Source organism: Taudactylus pleione, unplaced genomic scaffold (genome assembly GCF_031769625.1).
Source record: "Taudactylus pleione unplaced genomic scaffold, aTauple2 ptg000073l, whole genome shotgun sequence".
NCBI classification, from domain to species: domain Eukaryota; kingdom Metazoa; phylum Chordata; class Amphibia; order Anura; family Myobatrachidae; genus Taudactylus; species Taudactylus pleione.
In genome coordinates, this window is record NW_028284475.1 from 4,022,026 (window position 1) to 4,033,480 (window position 11,455).

The window sequence follows — 11,455 nt, forward strand, 5'->3', positions numbered from 1 at the left end:
GGTCGACAGGTACAAAAGGTCGCTAGTTTTAAAAGATCGACTGGTTCAATGGTCAACACAAAAATTGATTAATGTTTTTTTGTAAATTAACCCTAATCCTAACCCTTCCCCAAGTGCCTAACCTTCCCCCTGGTGCCTTACCCTCCCCCAAGTGCCTAACTCAAACCTTCCCCCCTGGTGCCTAACCTTCCCCCTGGTGCCCAAGTGCCTAACCCCAACTCTCCCCTCCAGCAGCCTAAACATCCTCCAAGTACCTAACTCTAACCCTACCCCAAGTGCCTAACCCCAACTCTCCCCTCCAGCAGCCTAACCCTCCCCCAAGTGCCTAAACCTAACTCTCCCCCAAGTGCCTAACCCCAACTCTCCCCTCCAGCAGCCTAACTCTCCCCCAAGTGCCCAACTCTAACCCTCCCCTCCAGCAACCTAACCCTCCCCCAAGTGCCTAAACCTAACTTATTCCTAGTACCTAACCCTACTAACCCTCCCCCTGGTGCCTAACTCTAACCCTCCCTCAAGTGCCTAACCTCCACTCTCCCCTCCAGCAGCCTAACCCTCCCCCTGGTGCCTACCCCTCCTCAAGTGCCTAACTCTAACCCTCCCTCAAGTGCCTAACCTCCACTCTCCCCTCCAGCAGCCTAACCCTCCCCCTGGTGCCTAAACCCAACTCTCTTACTAGTGTCTAACCCTACTAACTCTCCCCCTGGTGCCTAACTGTCCAAGTGCCTATCTCTAACCCTCCCAAGTGCCTAACCCCAACTCTTCCCTCCAGCAGCCTATCCCTCCCCCAAGTGCCTAACCCTAAACATGTTGAAAAGCCATAAGAAAAATTGGTTGACTATTTTTGTGTCGACTATTTGAGCAGTTGACTTTTTTAACCCCGTAGACCTTCTGCACTGTCAGATCTATTACATGTCAACCATCTGGTGATGACACATTCACTGTCGACCTTTACCTTGTCGATCTTCTATCCGGATACCAGGCAACACAAATGCTGCCTGGTTGCAAATGTACTGGTTGCAAACGAACAAAGAAAACACTGCAAGCATTTAGCACATCATGCTCACCTATACTGTCATCAGCTTCATCCATGTTGGGTGAGGGATTTTATGGATCCATAGCAGGTGTGATATTCAGGCATACTGAGATTTAATACAGACGTGTTTTAATCAGGTCTAATACAGGGGTGTGATACTCAGGTGTAATACAGAGGTGTTATAATAAGGTGTAATACAAGGGTGTGATACTTAAATTAGCACTCTTATAGCTATTGTTAAGAATACTGGCCAGGACAATGACAGCTCAGCATTACTATGTAGAAGTCTCCAGGTGACATTTAACAGAGAGCTGTCAGCAGATGTGACACAAGGTGGCTCCTCCCTCTAACCTTCTCTTGCCTTTTAAAAATGGCGCCGGCCGCAGTTGCCTCGCTGCCCATACTCGTGGTACGCGCGCTATTGGTGGGGGGCCGCACATGTCACTCGGACACGCCCCCTCCAGCAGGAAGGAGGAAAGATGGCCGGAGCCGGGGAAGACAAGGAGCTGGATGAGCTGCTGGATAGTAAGAGCCCAGATTGGGGTCATGTAGGGAGGGGAGGGCTGAATCTAGCAGGCACGGTACATGGTGGGTCCTGCCTAGCTGCCGGGCTCTGGGGTGCCAGTGATGTACATTTGGAGTGACCATGGGTCAGGTGTTGCACCATATTATGTGTGTGTGCTGTAGTAGGGCATATACGGTGGGCGACCTTTGCTCCTGTGCCTTATACTATTGTCATAGTCCATGCCCCGAGAGTTATGTCTCCGCTATGGAGCCCTAGTCCAAACAGAATGACGCTGTCACCTAATTTGCGTGCACAGTAAAGTATAAACTGCACTGCTCTGCCATATCCCAGTCAGAGCAGAGCTGTCGCCTGATTTACCTGTATACCAGGATATAAACTGTACTGTGCTTCCCTATACCACACAGAATGCAGCGATCACCGGAATTACCCTTCAGTACCTGTACACCAAGTTATAAGCTGTACTGTTCTGCTATATACTACACAGAACAGAGCTGCCACCTGATTTACCCCTTAGTATTTGTACACCAGAATATAAACTGCACTGCTCTATACACCAGAATATGAACTGCACTGCTCTACCATATACCACACAGAACAAAGCTGCCACCTGATTTACCCCTTAGTATCTGTACACCAGAATATAAACTGCACTGCTCTGCCATATACCAGACAGAACAGAGCTGTTCCCAGATTTTCCTGTGTACCAGGCTATAAACTGTACTGTGCTGCCCTATACAACACAGAATGAAGCGATCACCTGATTTACCCTACAGTACCTGTACACCAGGGGTTCCCAACACAGTCCTCAAGGCACACTAGCAGTCCAGGTTTTAAGGATTGCCATATTTAAGAACAGGTGACTTAATTAGTACCTCAGTTATTTTGATTTAACCATCTGTGCTCAAGCATGGATATCAATAAAACCTGGACTATTAGTATGCCTTGAGGACTGAGGTTGGGAAAATGTAAGCTGTACTGTGCTGCCATATACCACACAGAACAGAGCTGTCACTTGAGTTAGGGGTCTATTTACTAAGCCTTGGGTGGAGATAAAGTGAACGCAGATAAAGTCCCAACCAATCAGCTCCTAACTGCAATGTCGCAGGCTGTGTTTGAAAAATAACAGTTAGGAGCTGGTTGGTTGGGACTTTATCTCCGTTCACTTTGTCTCCATCCAAGGCTTAGTAAATAGACCCCATAGTACCTGTACACCAGAATATAAACCAGATACACTGCTGTGCCATATATCAGACAGAACGGAGCCCTTACCTAATTTACCCGTTAGAACCTATACATCTGGATAATAGCTGTAATGTACTGCTCTGCCTAATACCAGACAAAATGATGCTGTTGCCTTATTTTTATCTCATAACCTGTACAACTGATAGAACTGCACTTCTCTGCCGTATACCGGACAGAACGGTGCTGTCACCTGGTTTACCCATCAGTAAATGTAACCATAATATAAACTTTGCTGTTCTGCCATATACCAGCCCTGAGTGCCTGTGCACCAGGATGAAACTGTGCTCCTCTGCCATATACCAGCCCTGAGTGCCTGTGCACTAGGATAAAACTGTGCTCCTCTGCCATATACCAGCCCTGAGTGCCTGTGCACTAGGATAAAACTGTGCTCCTCTGCCATATACCAGAGAGTACAGAGCTGTCACCTGATGTCTCCCCCAGTGTAAAGTGCTATCCTCGTCAGATCTCCCTACAGTATGTCTTTACCTTCAGAATAGCGCACTTTGTACCCTCAATCTTTTTTTGCAGCATATCTGTCCGTAATCTGACGTTACATAAATAGTATATGATAAATTACAATGTGGAATTATTTGTCAGTGCTCCTCTCAGTGCCCTCTTATAAATGTACTGAATACTCGCTTCCAACAGGTGCACTGGATGATTTTGAGAAGGCCGGACGGCCTCCCCCAGCATCTGACAAGGCTGCGAAACCCGCTGTGCCCGATCAGACTCCTGTAGATGCTGCTAACGTGAGTGGCCGCGATCCTCCGTTCTCTGTGGGGTGAAAACGCAAACCGCCCAGTGATGTGTGGCTGTGCGCAAAATCCTAAACCGCAAGAAGGGGGCAAAAATAGTTAATAGTTATCAGTATATGTGCAAAATATATGTTATGATTATATTAGGGAGGGTTCAAATGAATGTATTACATGAAGGGGACAATATTATTTTTTTAATTATATTCTGAAACCAATACTATGTAATTGTCGGGTGCAATGCTTTTTGTTTCATGATGTGGGCACCATTTAAAGTGTACGCTTGTGGCACTAGAAGCACCAGCATGCACTTACACGCATATGAAAGGCGGAAGGGTGAGCTGGTGTTTGTTGCGCCTAGTGGCCATAGGTCAGTCACGCCAGGCGTTGTTAGTGTTCATTCTAGCACCCTGCCCCTGTCGCAACCCGTGCAGTTGCTCTTTCCTACCTGGAGTGTCACTTTCTGCTCTGGTGCTTCTAGCATACTCTGGTCTGTATCTTAGCAGTTTGTTGCATTAGCTGAGTCTGCTAGAAGCCTCAGAGCAGAGAGCGACACCCCAGGCAGGAAAGAGGAACTGCACGGTTTGAGACAAGTGCAGGGTGCTAGAATGAATACTACAAAGTTGTTCACCAAAGAGCGACCGGTTTATGTTTGGAAAGCCTGTGCATCCCACTGACTGCGCCCCTTTCTCTGCCCTAACTTCCATCTATCTCCGTCCCGCCAGGATCCGCTCTTCGCGTCCCAGGAGAAGTTCTTCCAGGAGCTGTTCAGCAGTGAGCTGGCTGCCCAGGCCACGGAGGAGTTTGAGAAGGCCATGAAGGAGCTGGCAGAGGAGGAACCACATTTGGTCGAGCAGTTCCAAAAGCTCTCTGAGGCTGCCGGCAAAGTTGGTGAGTATTAACAACCCATTGTAAGGAGCATAGACCAGGAGTAGGCAAGCTGTGGCGCTCTAGCTGCTGTGGAACTACACATCCCAGCATGCTTTGCCATCGTTTTGCTATTTAGGGCATGCTAAAACTGTGGCAGGGCATGCTGGGATGATGTGCAGTTCCACAGCACCTGAAGGGCTGCATATTGCCCACCCCTGGCATAGACGGACATCCCACCAGAAGGCAAAAGACAGTGTGTAGAAGCTTTCCATGTTGCATGAAGACAGACAGGAAGTAGGGTTGCTCCATATTGCTTAGCGTGCGAGGAAGGTCCATCGTCACCTGGATGTGTGGCTCATTCGGCCACATACATAGCGATCGTTAACAGGGCAGTCATAGCAATCGGGTCGCCTGGCCTTGTCCATAAGATATCCTGTACTAACTGGATCATGTGGTGCATTATCGGGGTCCATTAGGTCATTTTCAACTACCTGTGCCATAGTCGGGGTGGCTCCAAATTGTCACATGACAGGAAGTGCATCATCAACTTAACATTAGTCCAAAATATTTCTATTTCCTGAGAGAACCACTTGTGAGCGGCTCAGCTAGCAGGGGTACCCCATTGTGGTATATGTCAGCAGCAATATATGCCGTAGCTTAATTCTGTTTAGCACTCTCCATAAATTAAATCAATATCTCATATTGTTCCTTTTTACAGCAATAGGGTGTTTGTTACGCCATCCTTTACAAAGATATGGTGCAAAAAAGTCTGCTTGCATAGTTCTTGGATGAGTAGAGAGGCCATTGTTTGTGTTCCCTTTGCCAAAGTCCTTTTATTTTCAACCAGAGCTGTCCTCTCAGTCTTATGGAGGTGTGATAATACTGTCTTCATACAATAAGCTGGAGGTGTACCCTAGCAGCAATTGGTATGTGATGTCATTAGGTTTGGTATTAGGTCAGAGGGGCAATGTGCCCCATTACCTTTAAAGAGGGATAACCTCAAACTGTCCAGCAATATATACCACCCTGTGCTAGGTACAATTAAGCAGAATATGTTTTTGATCTTCAAATTAGTTTTGTTACAAATGTCAGTACCAGTAATAGCCAAACAATTGTTTTGATTCAAAATGGCTGCTTCCTCTTCCTGACAGGAAGTGATGAGTCTTCCCAGCAAGAGTTTACATCCTGTCTGAAGGAGACCCTCACGGGATTAGCCAAAAATGCCAACGACTTGCAGGTAATAATTAAAATACAGTTCATGATGACTTTTCAACTGGTTGGGGATCTATGTATTGGGTGCACATCGCCAGACAGACTGAGACAAGTGGAATAGCGGTAACAAAAATACACCTAAAAAGGTCACGTGTGTGACTTCTGCTCTATCCGCAGAACTCTAGCTTACCGGAGGAAGAGTTGTCGCGGGCGATGGACGGTCTGGGGGTAGACTGCGATGACAAAGAAGGAAGTATCTTGCCGTTCATGCAAAATATCATGCAGAACCTCCTCTCCAAGGAAGTCTTGTACCCCTCCCTCAAAGAGATCACAGACAAGGTGACCCTTCTTCTTACAGCGATGCGCCGTTATGACTATAATAGGGGAACAATTATTATACAGTATAATCTCTACAAGGCCATTTAAGACTGATTTTAATAATATACCTGAAATTATTTGTGTTTGATTATTTAAATCCGCCCCCCTTATTGGAATTTCTCTGACTCCTCCCCTTACGCAGTACCCAGAATGGCTGAACACGCATCGGGACTCCCTGCCCGCTGAGGAGTACCGCAAATACCAGGAGCAGCATAACCTGATGGGGAGGATCTGCCAGCAGTTCGAGGCGGAGCAGCCGGGGGAGGAGGCGGCCAGATTCGAGGCCGTGATGGATCTCATGCAGCAGGTACTTATCAGATCCCAGTGATCCTTCCAGTCTCCACCAGTAAAGTGTGGAAGGGTGCAGAATGTCAGCACGTTAACAACATGGTGCGATGAGCTGTGTTCAAAAACCTGTATTCATAGAAGACGATGGTATATTTGGTGCGTGATGCTGTAACTTTTCTGAAGGTTTCTGTCTGGGGAGGGAAAGTATCAGTGTACTACACTATGGTGTCTATGTACTAAGCAGTGATAAGGTGCCAGCCAATCAGCTCCCAACTGTCATTTTTCAAACACAGCCTATGAGATGACAGTTGGGAGCTGATTGGCTGGCACCTTATCACTTTTCACTCTGTCTCCTAACACTGCTTAGTAAATAGACCCCTATGTTATTATAATGAGTGGTAAAGACAGCCGTGGGACACTTCTTTGTCATTCCCTACGGTGGCTGGGTCAGGACGTAACTCATCCAAGCGCCGTGTTTGAACAATGCCTAACACCAGTGCTCATTCTAGCACCCTGCAACTGTCACAACCCATGCAGTTCCTCTTTCTCGCCTGGGGTGTCGCTCTCTGCTCTGGTGCTTCTAGCACACTCCGCTGATGCAATAAACTGCTGAGCTACAGACCAGATTGTGCTAGAAGCACCCGAGAGTGACACCCCAGGCAGGAAAGAGAAACTGCACTGGTCGTGACATGTACAGGGTGCTAGAATGTACCCTACCTAATGCTTTTCTGCTTCATTGCTCTCCTCCTACATCAGATTTACCTCCCACGGACACTGCACTGATTGCAATACACACCGCAGCACTCCTGTTGCAAACTGTAAAAATGTTACATTGCCAGCAGGAAAGAGGGATTTGTAAACCCCCGCGATCTTTAGGACGTAGCTATACGGAATTCTATATTATTATTATTACATTTTATTTATAGGGCGCCACAAGTGGACCGCAGCGCCGTACATACACTACAGGGTACACAGAACATTACACTACAATACAGTAACCAAAATATAAACAGAGCACAAGTAACAATTAGCAACACAATGCTCCATACACAGTACAGCTCTGAAGGTGAAGGCTGTCATAGAAGTGCTAGAGAAGAAGGCTGTGAGACAGTGGGGAGGAGGACCCTGCTCCTAGGAGCTTACAATCTAGGGGAGACAGATGACATGAGGCATGAGTGTGTAGAGGGGGACCTGAGTGCAGGAAGTAGGCGAGGTAGAGATGGCTGAGGCGGGAGGGATAGAGACCTGGTAACATGGTTATGTGGGGGAAGGGTACGCTTTGGTGAACAGGTGGGCTTTCGGTGCACGTTTGAAGCTCTGCAAGGTTGGCGAGAGCCTGATCGAGCGAGGGAGCTCATTCCAGTGCAAGGGGGCTACACAGGCAAAATCTTGGACACGAGCATGAGATGAAGTAACCAGGGTGGAGGAGAGGTAACAGTCATTGGCAGAACGGAGAGGGCAGGAGGGAGTATGTAAGGAGATGAGGTTGGAGATGTAGGGAGCAGTAGAGTTAGAGAGGGCAGGAGGGAGTATGTAAGGAGATGAGGTTGGAGATGTAGGGAGCAGTAGAGTTAGAGAGGGCAGGAGGGAGTATGTAAGGAGATGAGGTTGGAGATGTAGGGAGCAGTAGAGTTGGAGAGGGCAGGAGGGAGTATGTAAGGAGATGAGGTTGGAGATGTAGAGGGCAGGAGGGAGTATGTAAGGAGATGAGGTTGGAGATGTAGGGAGCAGTAGAGTTAGAGAGGGCAGGAGGGAGTATGTAAGGAGATGAGGTTGGAGATGTAGGGAGCAGTAGAGTTAGAGAGGGCAGGAGGGAGTATGTAAGGAGATGAGGTTGGAGATGTAGGGAGCAGTAGAGTTAGAGAGGGCAGGAGGGAGTATGTAAGGAGATGAGGTTGGAGATGTAGGGAGCAGTAGAGTTAGAGAGGGCAGGAGGGAGTATGTAAGGAGATGAGGTTGGAGATGTAGGGAGCAGTAGAGTTGGAGAGGGCCTTGTATGTGAAGGGGAGGAGTTTGAAGAGGATTCTGTAGGGGAATAGGAGCCAGTGCAGGTTTTGGCAGAGGGGAGCAGCAGAAGTGGAACGGCGGGAGAGAAAGTAATGAAAGATCTGAGTAATGACTATGAATTATACATGATTATAAGCCCCTTTCGTTCCCTTCCCTGATTTTTCTTGCCAAACATTTGACGTTACTGTTTGCACTTCTGCACAAGAGTTGTTTTAACCTCACAATGGGCTTAATTTCACTAGGGCAAGTTTATTATTATCATAATTTGGACAGTAACATACCGCGCAAGGCTATAACGGAGCCCTATAGATAATCTAATGCCCACCCACCACCGATGTGTCAGTAAATTTGTATGACAATGGTTGCCAACCCCGCCTCTCAGCGTCTATTTCAAAGTTTGTTACCATATCTTTCCGTACATCTGCCTCCCTGATGGTTTATGGCTCATACCGCTTTTATCGATTGTGAATACGATGTAGGTTGTATGATCGGTCTAATGGGCCTGTTTTCTACAGCTTCAGGAACTGGGACACCCACCCAAAGAGCTGGCCGGAGATTCTGTAAGTTTGATTGCCGCAGTTGCACCTGCGATGGTGAAGACCATCGGTAGCCACGTTTAAATATGTCTATTCAATTGTGTAAAAATAGATGACGTAAAAACATTTTTTTTTTTTTTCCCCGTGTTTAGCCTCCGGGTGTGAATTTTGAGCTTGACGGGTTGAACCTGAATTCTGGAAGTGCCAGCGGGGAGCAGTGCCTGGTCATGTGACCGCGGCAGTCTTGGACAATCCAGCATGCAATCGGCGGGGGGAGAGGGCAGCCCAGCCTCTGTTCTGTTTTAACTTGGCTGTTTAGTCTAGAGAGCAGGTGTCCGCGGTAGTGGGACATGGTTGATGTTTAACATACGAGAACACTAGCAGGTTTGCCTGTAGTGGATGACTGATCCTGTGTAATGGCTGCCAAGATTTCAGCCTGCCTTATTTCTCCTGAGGACATATAATGTAAGCAGCTCTCCTGCGCCAGACCCTGGCGATACTTTGTGGACACACAGCCCAGCGTCTGTTTAACATCAGAGTTGCCTGTAAAAAGGAGCTATACCTAGTTATTACTCCGTGCACTGTTCATCTTCCTCTTTCTGTTTATGTCCAACTGTAGAGAACGCAAAATTCCTTTGTAAAACGCAAGATAAATGGTGCTAGAAGTGGGATCCATCAATCCTATCCTCTGCTATGCATTGCCGGGCTGAGGCCATATTCATGAAACAGCCATCTACCAATTCGCTAGGAGATTGCTGATATCACTGAGCCATGGAGTGCCTCACGCCTCAGTGATGTCACTTGCTCATTATGAATTTATAGGCTGAATATGGGTTCAGCTCAAAAAAATGGCTACCTCTATTCTGAGTAGATCCGTGATGGGTGACATGCACCCTGGTGACCATTCAGAGGAACTGCATGTCATTAAAGCAGAGGATAAGACTGAATGTGACCAGAGCTAAGAATTAATGTGACCAGAGCAGGTGACTTCCGCATCATCCAGGGAGGTCACGCAGCAAATCTAAGGAGAAGAAGGGAGTCTGGCGCTATCTGTGCCATGTGTACTCACTCCCTGCTTCCGCCGTGGGAAACGGCTGCGTCCTTAATTCCGGACTGATTCATCTTCAAATGAATTCTTAGGCAGGGTGGTATTAGACACTAACTAAACACGAAGGGTTACATTTACTAAAGGTCAATTTTAATCGATTTAATATCAATCAACATCAATGTTGTGTTCTGGGGTTAATTTACACATTTACTAATACTTAAAACACCAAATAAAAAAAATTGTCAGTTAGTAAATGTGTGATTTAGCCCCCGAAACACAGCATCGATGTTGATTGATATTAAATTGCTTAAAATCGACCTTTAGTAAATATACCCCTAACCATCAATGAATAATTTGTACTTCCGTTGAGGGCTGAGTCGGCTATATGAGGGTGTCGGAGGGGCTTGTACGGTTGAATCGGTGGCTTCTGGGGAAATCTGAAAGGAGTTTTTGAGTACATTTGGGATCTGATCGTTTTGGGGTAAGTAGTATGGCCGTGAGGCACATTATGTGGCATATGGAGGCACTTTGGGATAAAGAACTGGGGTAGGGGTTGAGACTAAGGGGTAAATTTACTAAAGTGAGAGTTTTTAGAAGTGAGTTTTAAAAGTGATGTTGCCCATAGCAACCAATCAGATTCTACTTAACATTTAACTAGCACCTTCTAGAAGATAATAGCTAGAATCTGATTGGTTGCTATAGGCAACATCACTTTTAAAACTCACTTCTACAAAAAACTCACTTTAGTAAATTTACCTCATAGTGTAATGATGGAAAATGCTCTAAAACCTTCTGTCCATAAGTACAGTGTCGTCACCACAACAGGACAAATGGACGGATGCCCTGATGGCCAATCACAAATTAAAGAATAATAATCTCACTAAAAAATAAGACCGGATGTCTCTTTGTGAACTTATGTACTGACCCAAATGTCTTGTAATAACACTGTTGCATTTATAAAGTTTGTGGAGCAACTCTCTCCAAGCAATCATTACCAATGCTCTCCTATGTACACATTGCAATGCTTCCCAGCTGCTCCTTTCTATGAATATTGTTGTTTTATTAATGTACACAATGGGGGATATTCTACGCAAATCACTTGGACCATGAATGGGGAGCCTCAGGCCCGGGGTTCGTATAAGGCCTGCGGAGTCGTTTGGACTGGAGCTTTTCTCGGAGCCTAAAATGGCACCCTGCAGCCAGAATCTATGCAGCTCCTCAGGATGCATTGGGCATTGCTGTAACCACCAGCGATTGTGGCCCCGCCCCATGTGATGTCACATAGAGGGAGCGTGGCCTGCTTCGGGCCCGCAAATAATGTTATATATATCAAAATGGCCCTTGCCGGAAAAAAGGTTCACCACCCCTGATTTAGACCCAAGCTGTGTACAGCGCTAGTTTAGCCGTAAGTCAGTTCCGTAGATCCATGTACTCATTTCAAAGGCCATGGAAGTTAAAGCGCATGCAAATGAGGTGAAGCTGGCATAATTTACATCAACGTTTAGGGGTCTATGTACTAAGCAGTGTTAGGAGACAGAGTGAAAAGTGATAAGGTACCAGCCA

At 46.7% G+C, this 11,455-nt stretch overlaps 1 protein-coding gene across 2 annotated transcripts; it reads left to right on the forward strand.

Annotated features, from left to right (window-relative positions):
- The first annotated feature begins 1,441 nt into the window (after nt 1-1,441).
- On the forward strand, nt 1,442-10,490 carry PEX19 (peroxisomal biogenesis factor 19). Of its 2 annotated transcripts, XM_088467719.1 has the most exons (8): nt 1,442-1,558; nt 3,450-3,550; nt 4,279-4,444; nt 5,575-5,660; nt 5,813-5,974; nt 6,156-6,320; nt 8,824-8,868; nt 8,997-10,490. In XM_088467719.1, the coding sequence occupies exons 1-8, from the start codon at nt 1,513-1,515 to the stop codon at nt 9,075-9,077; spliced, it is 852 nt and encodes a 283-aa protein (XP_088323845.1). In that variant the 5' UTR covers nt 1,442-1,512; the 3' UTR covers nt 9,078-10,490. The 2 variants fall into 2 exon arrangements, with proteins under 2 accessions (XP_088323845.1, XP_088323846.1); XM_088467720.1 differs by lacking the exon at nt 3,450-3,550 and having other exon boundaries at nt 1,492-1,558.
- Nucleotides 10,491-11,455: the final 965 nt, after the last annotated feature.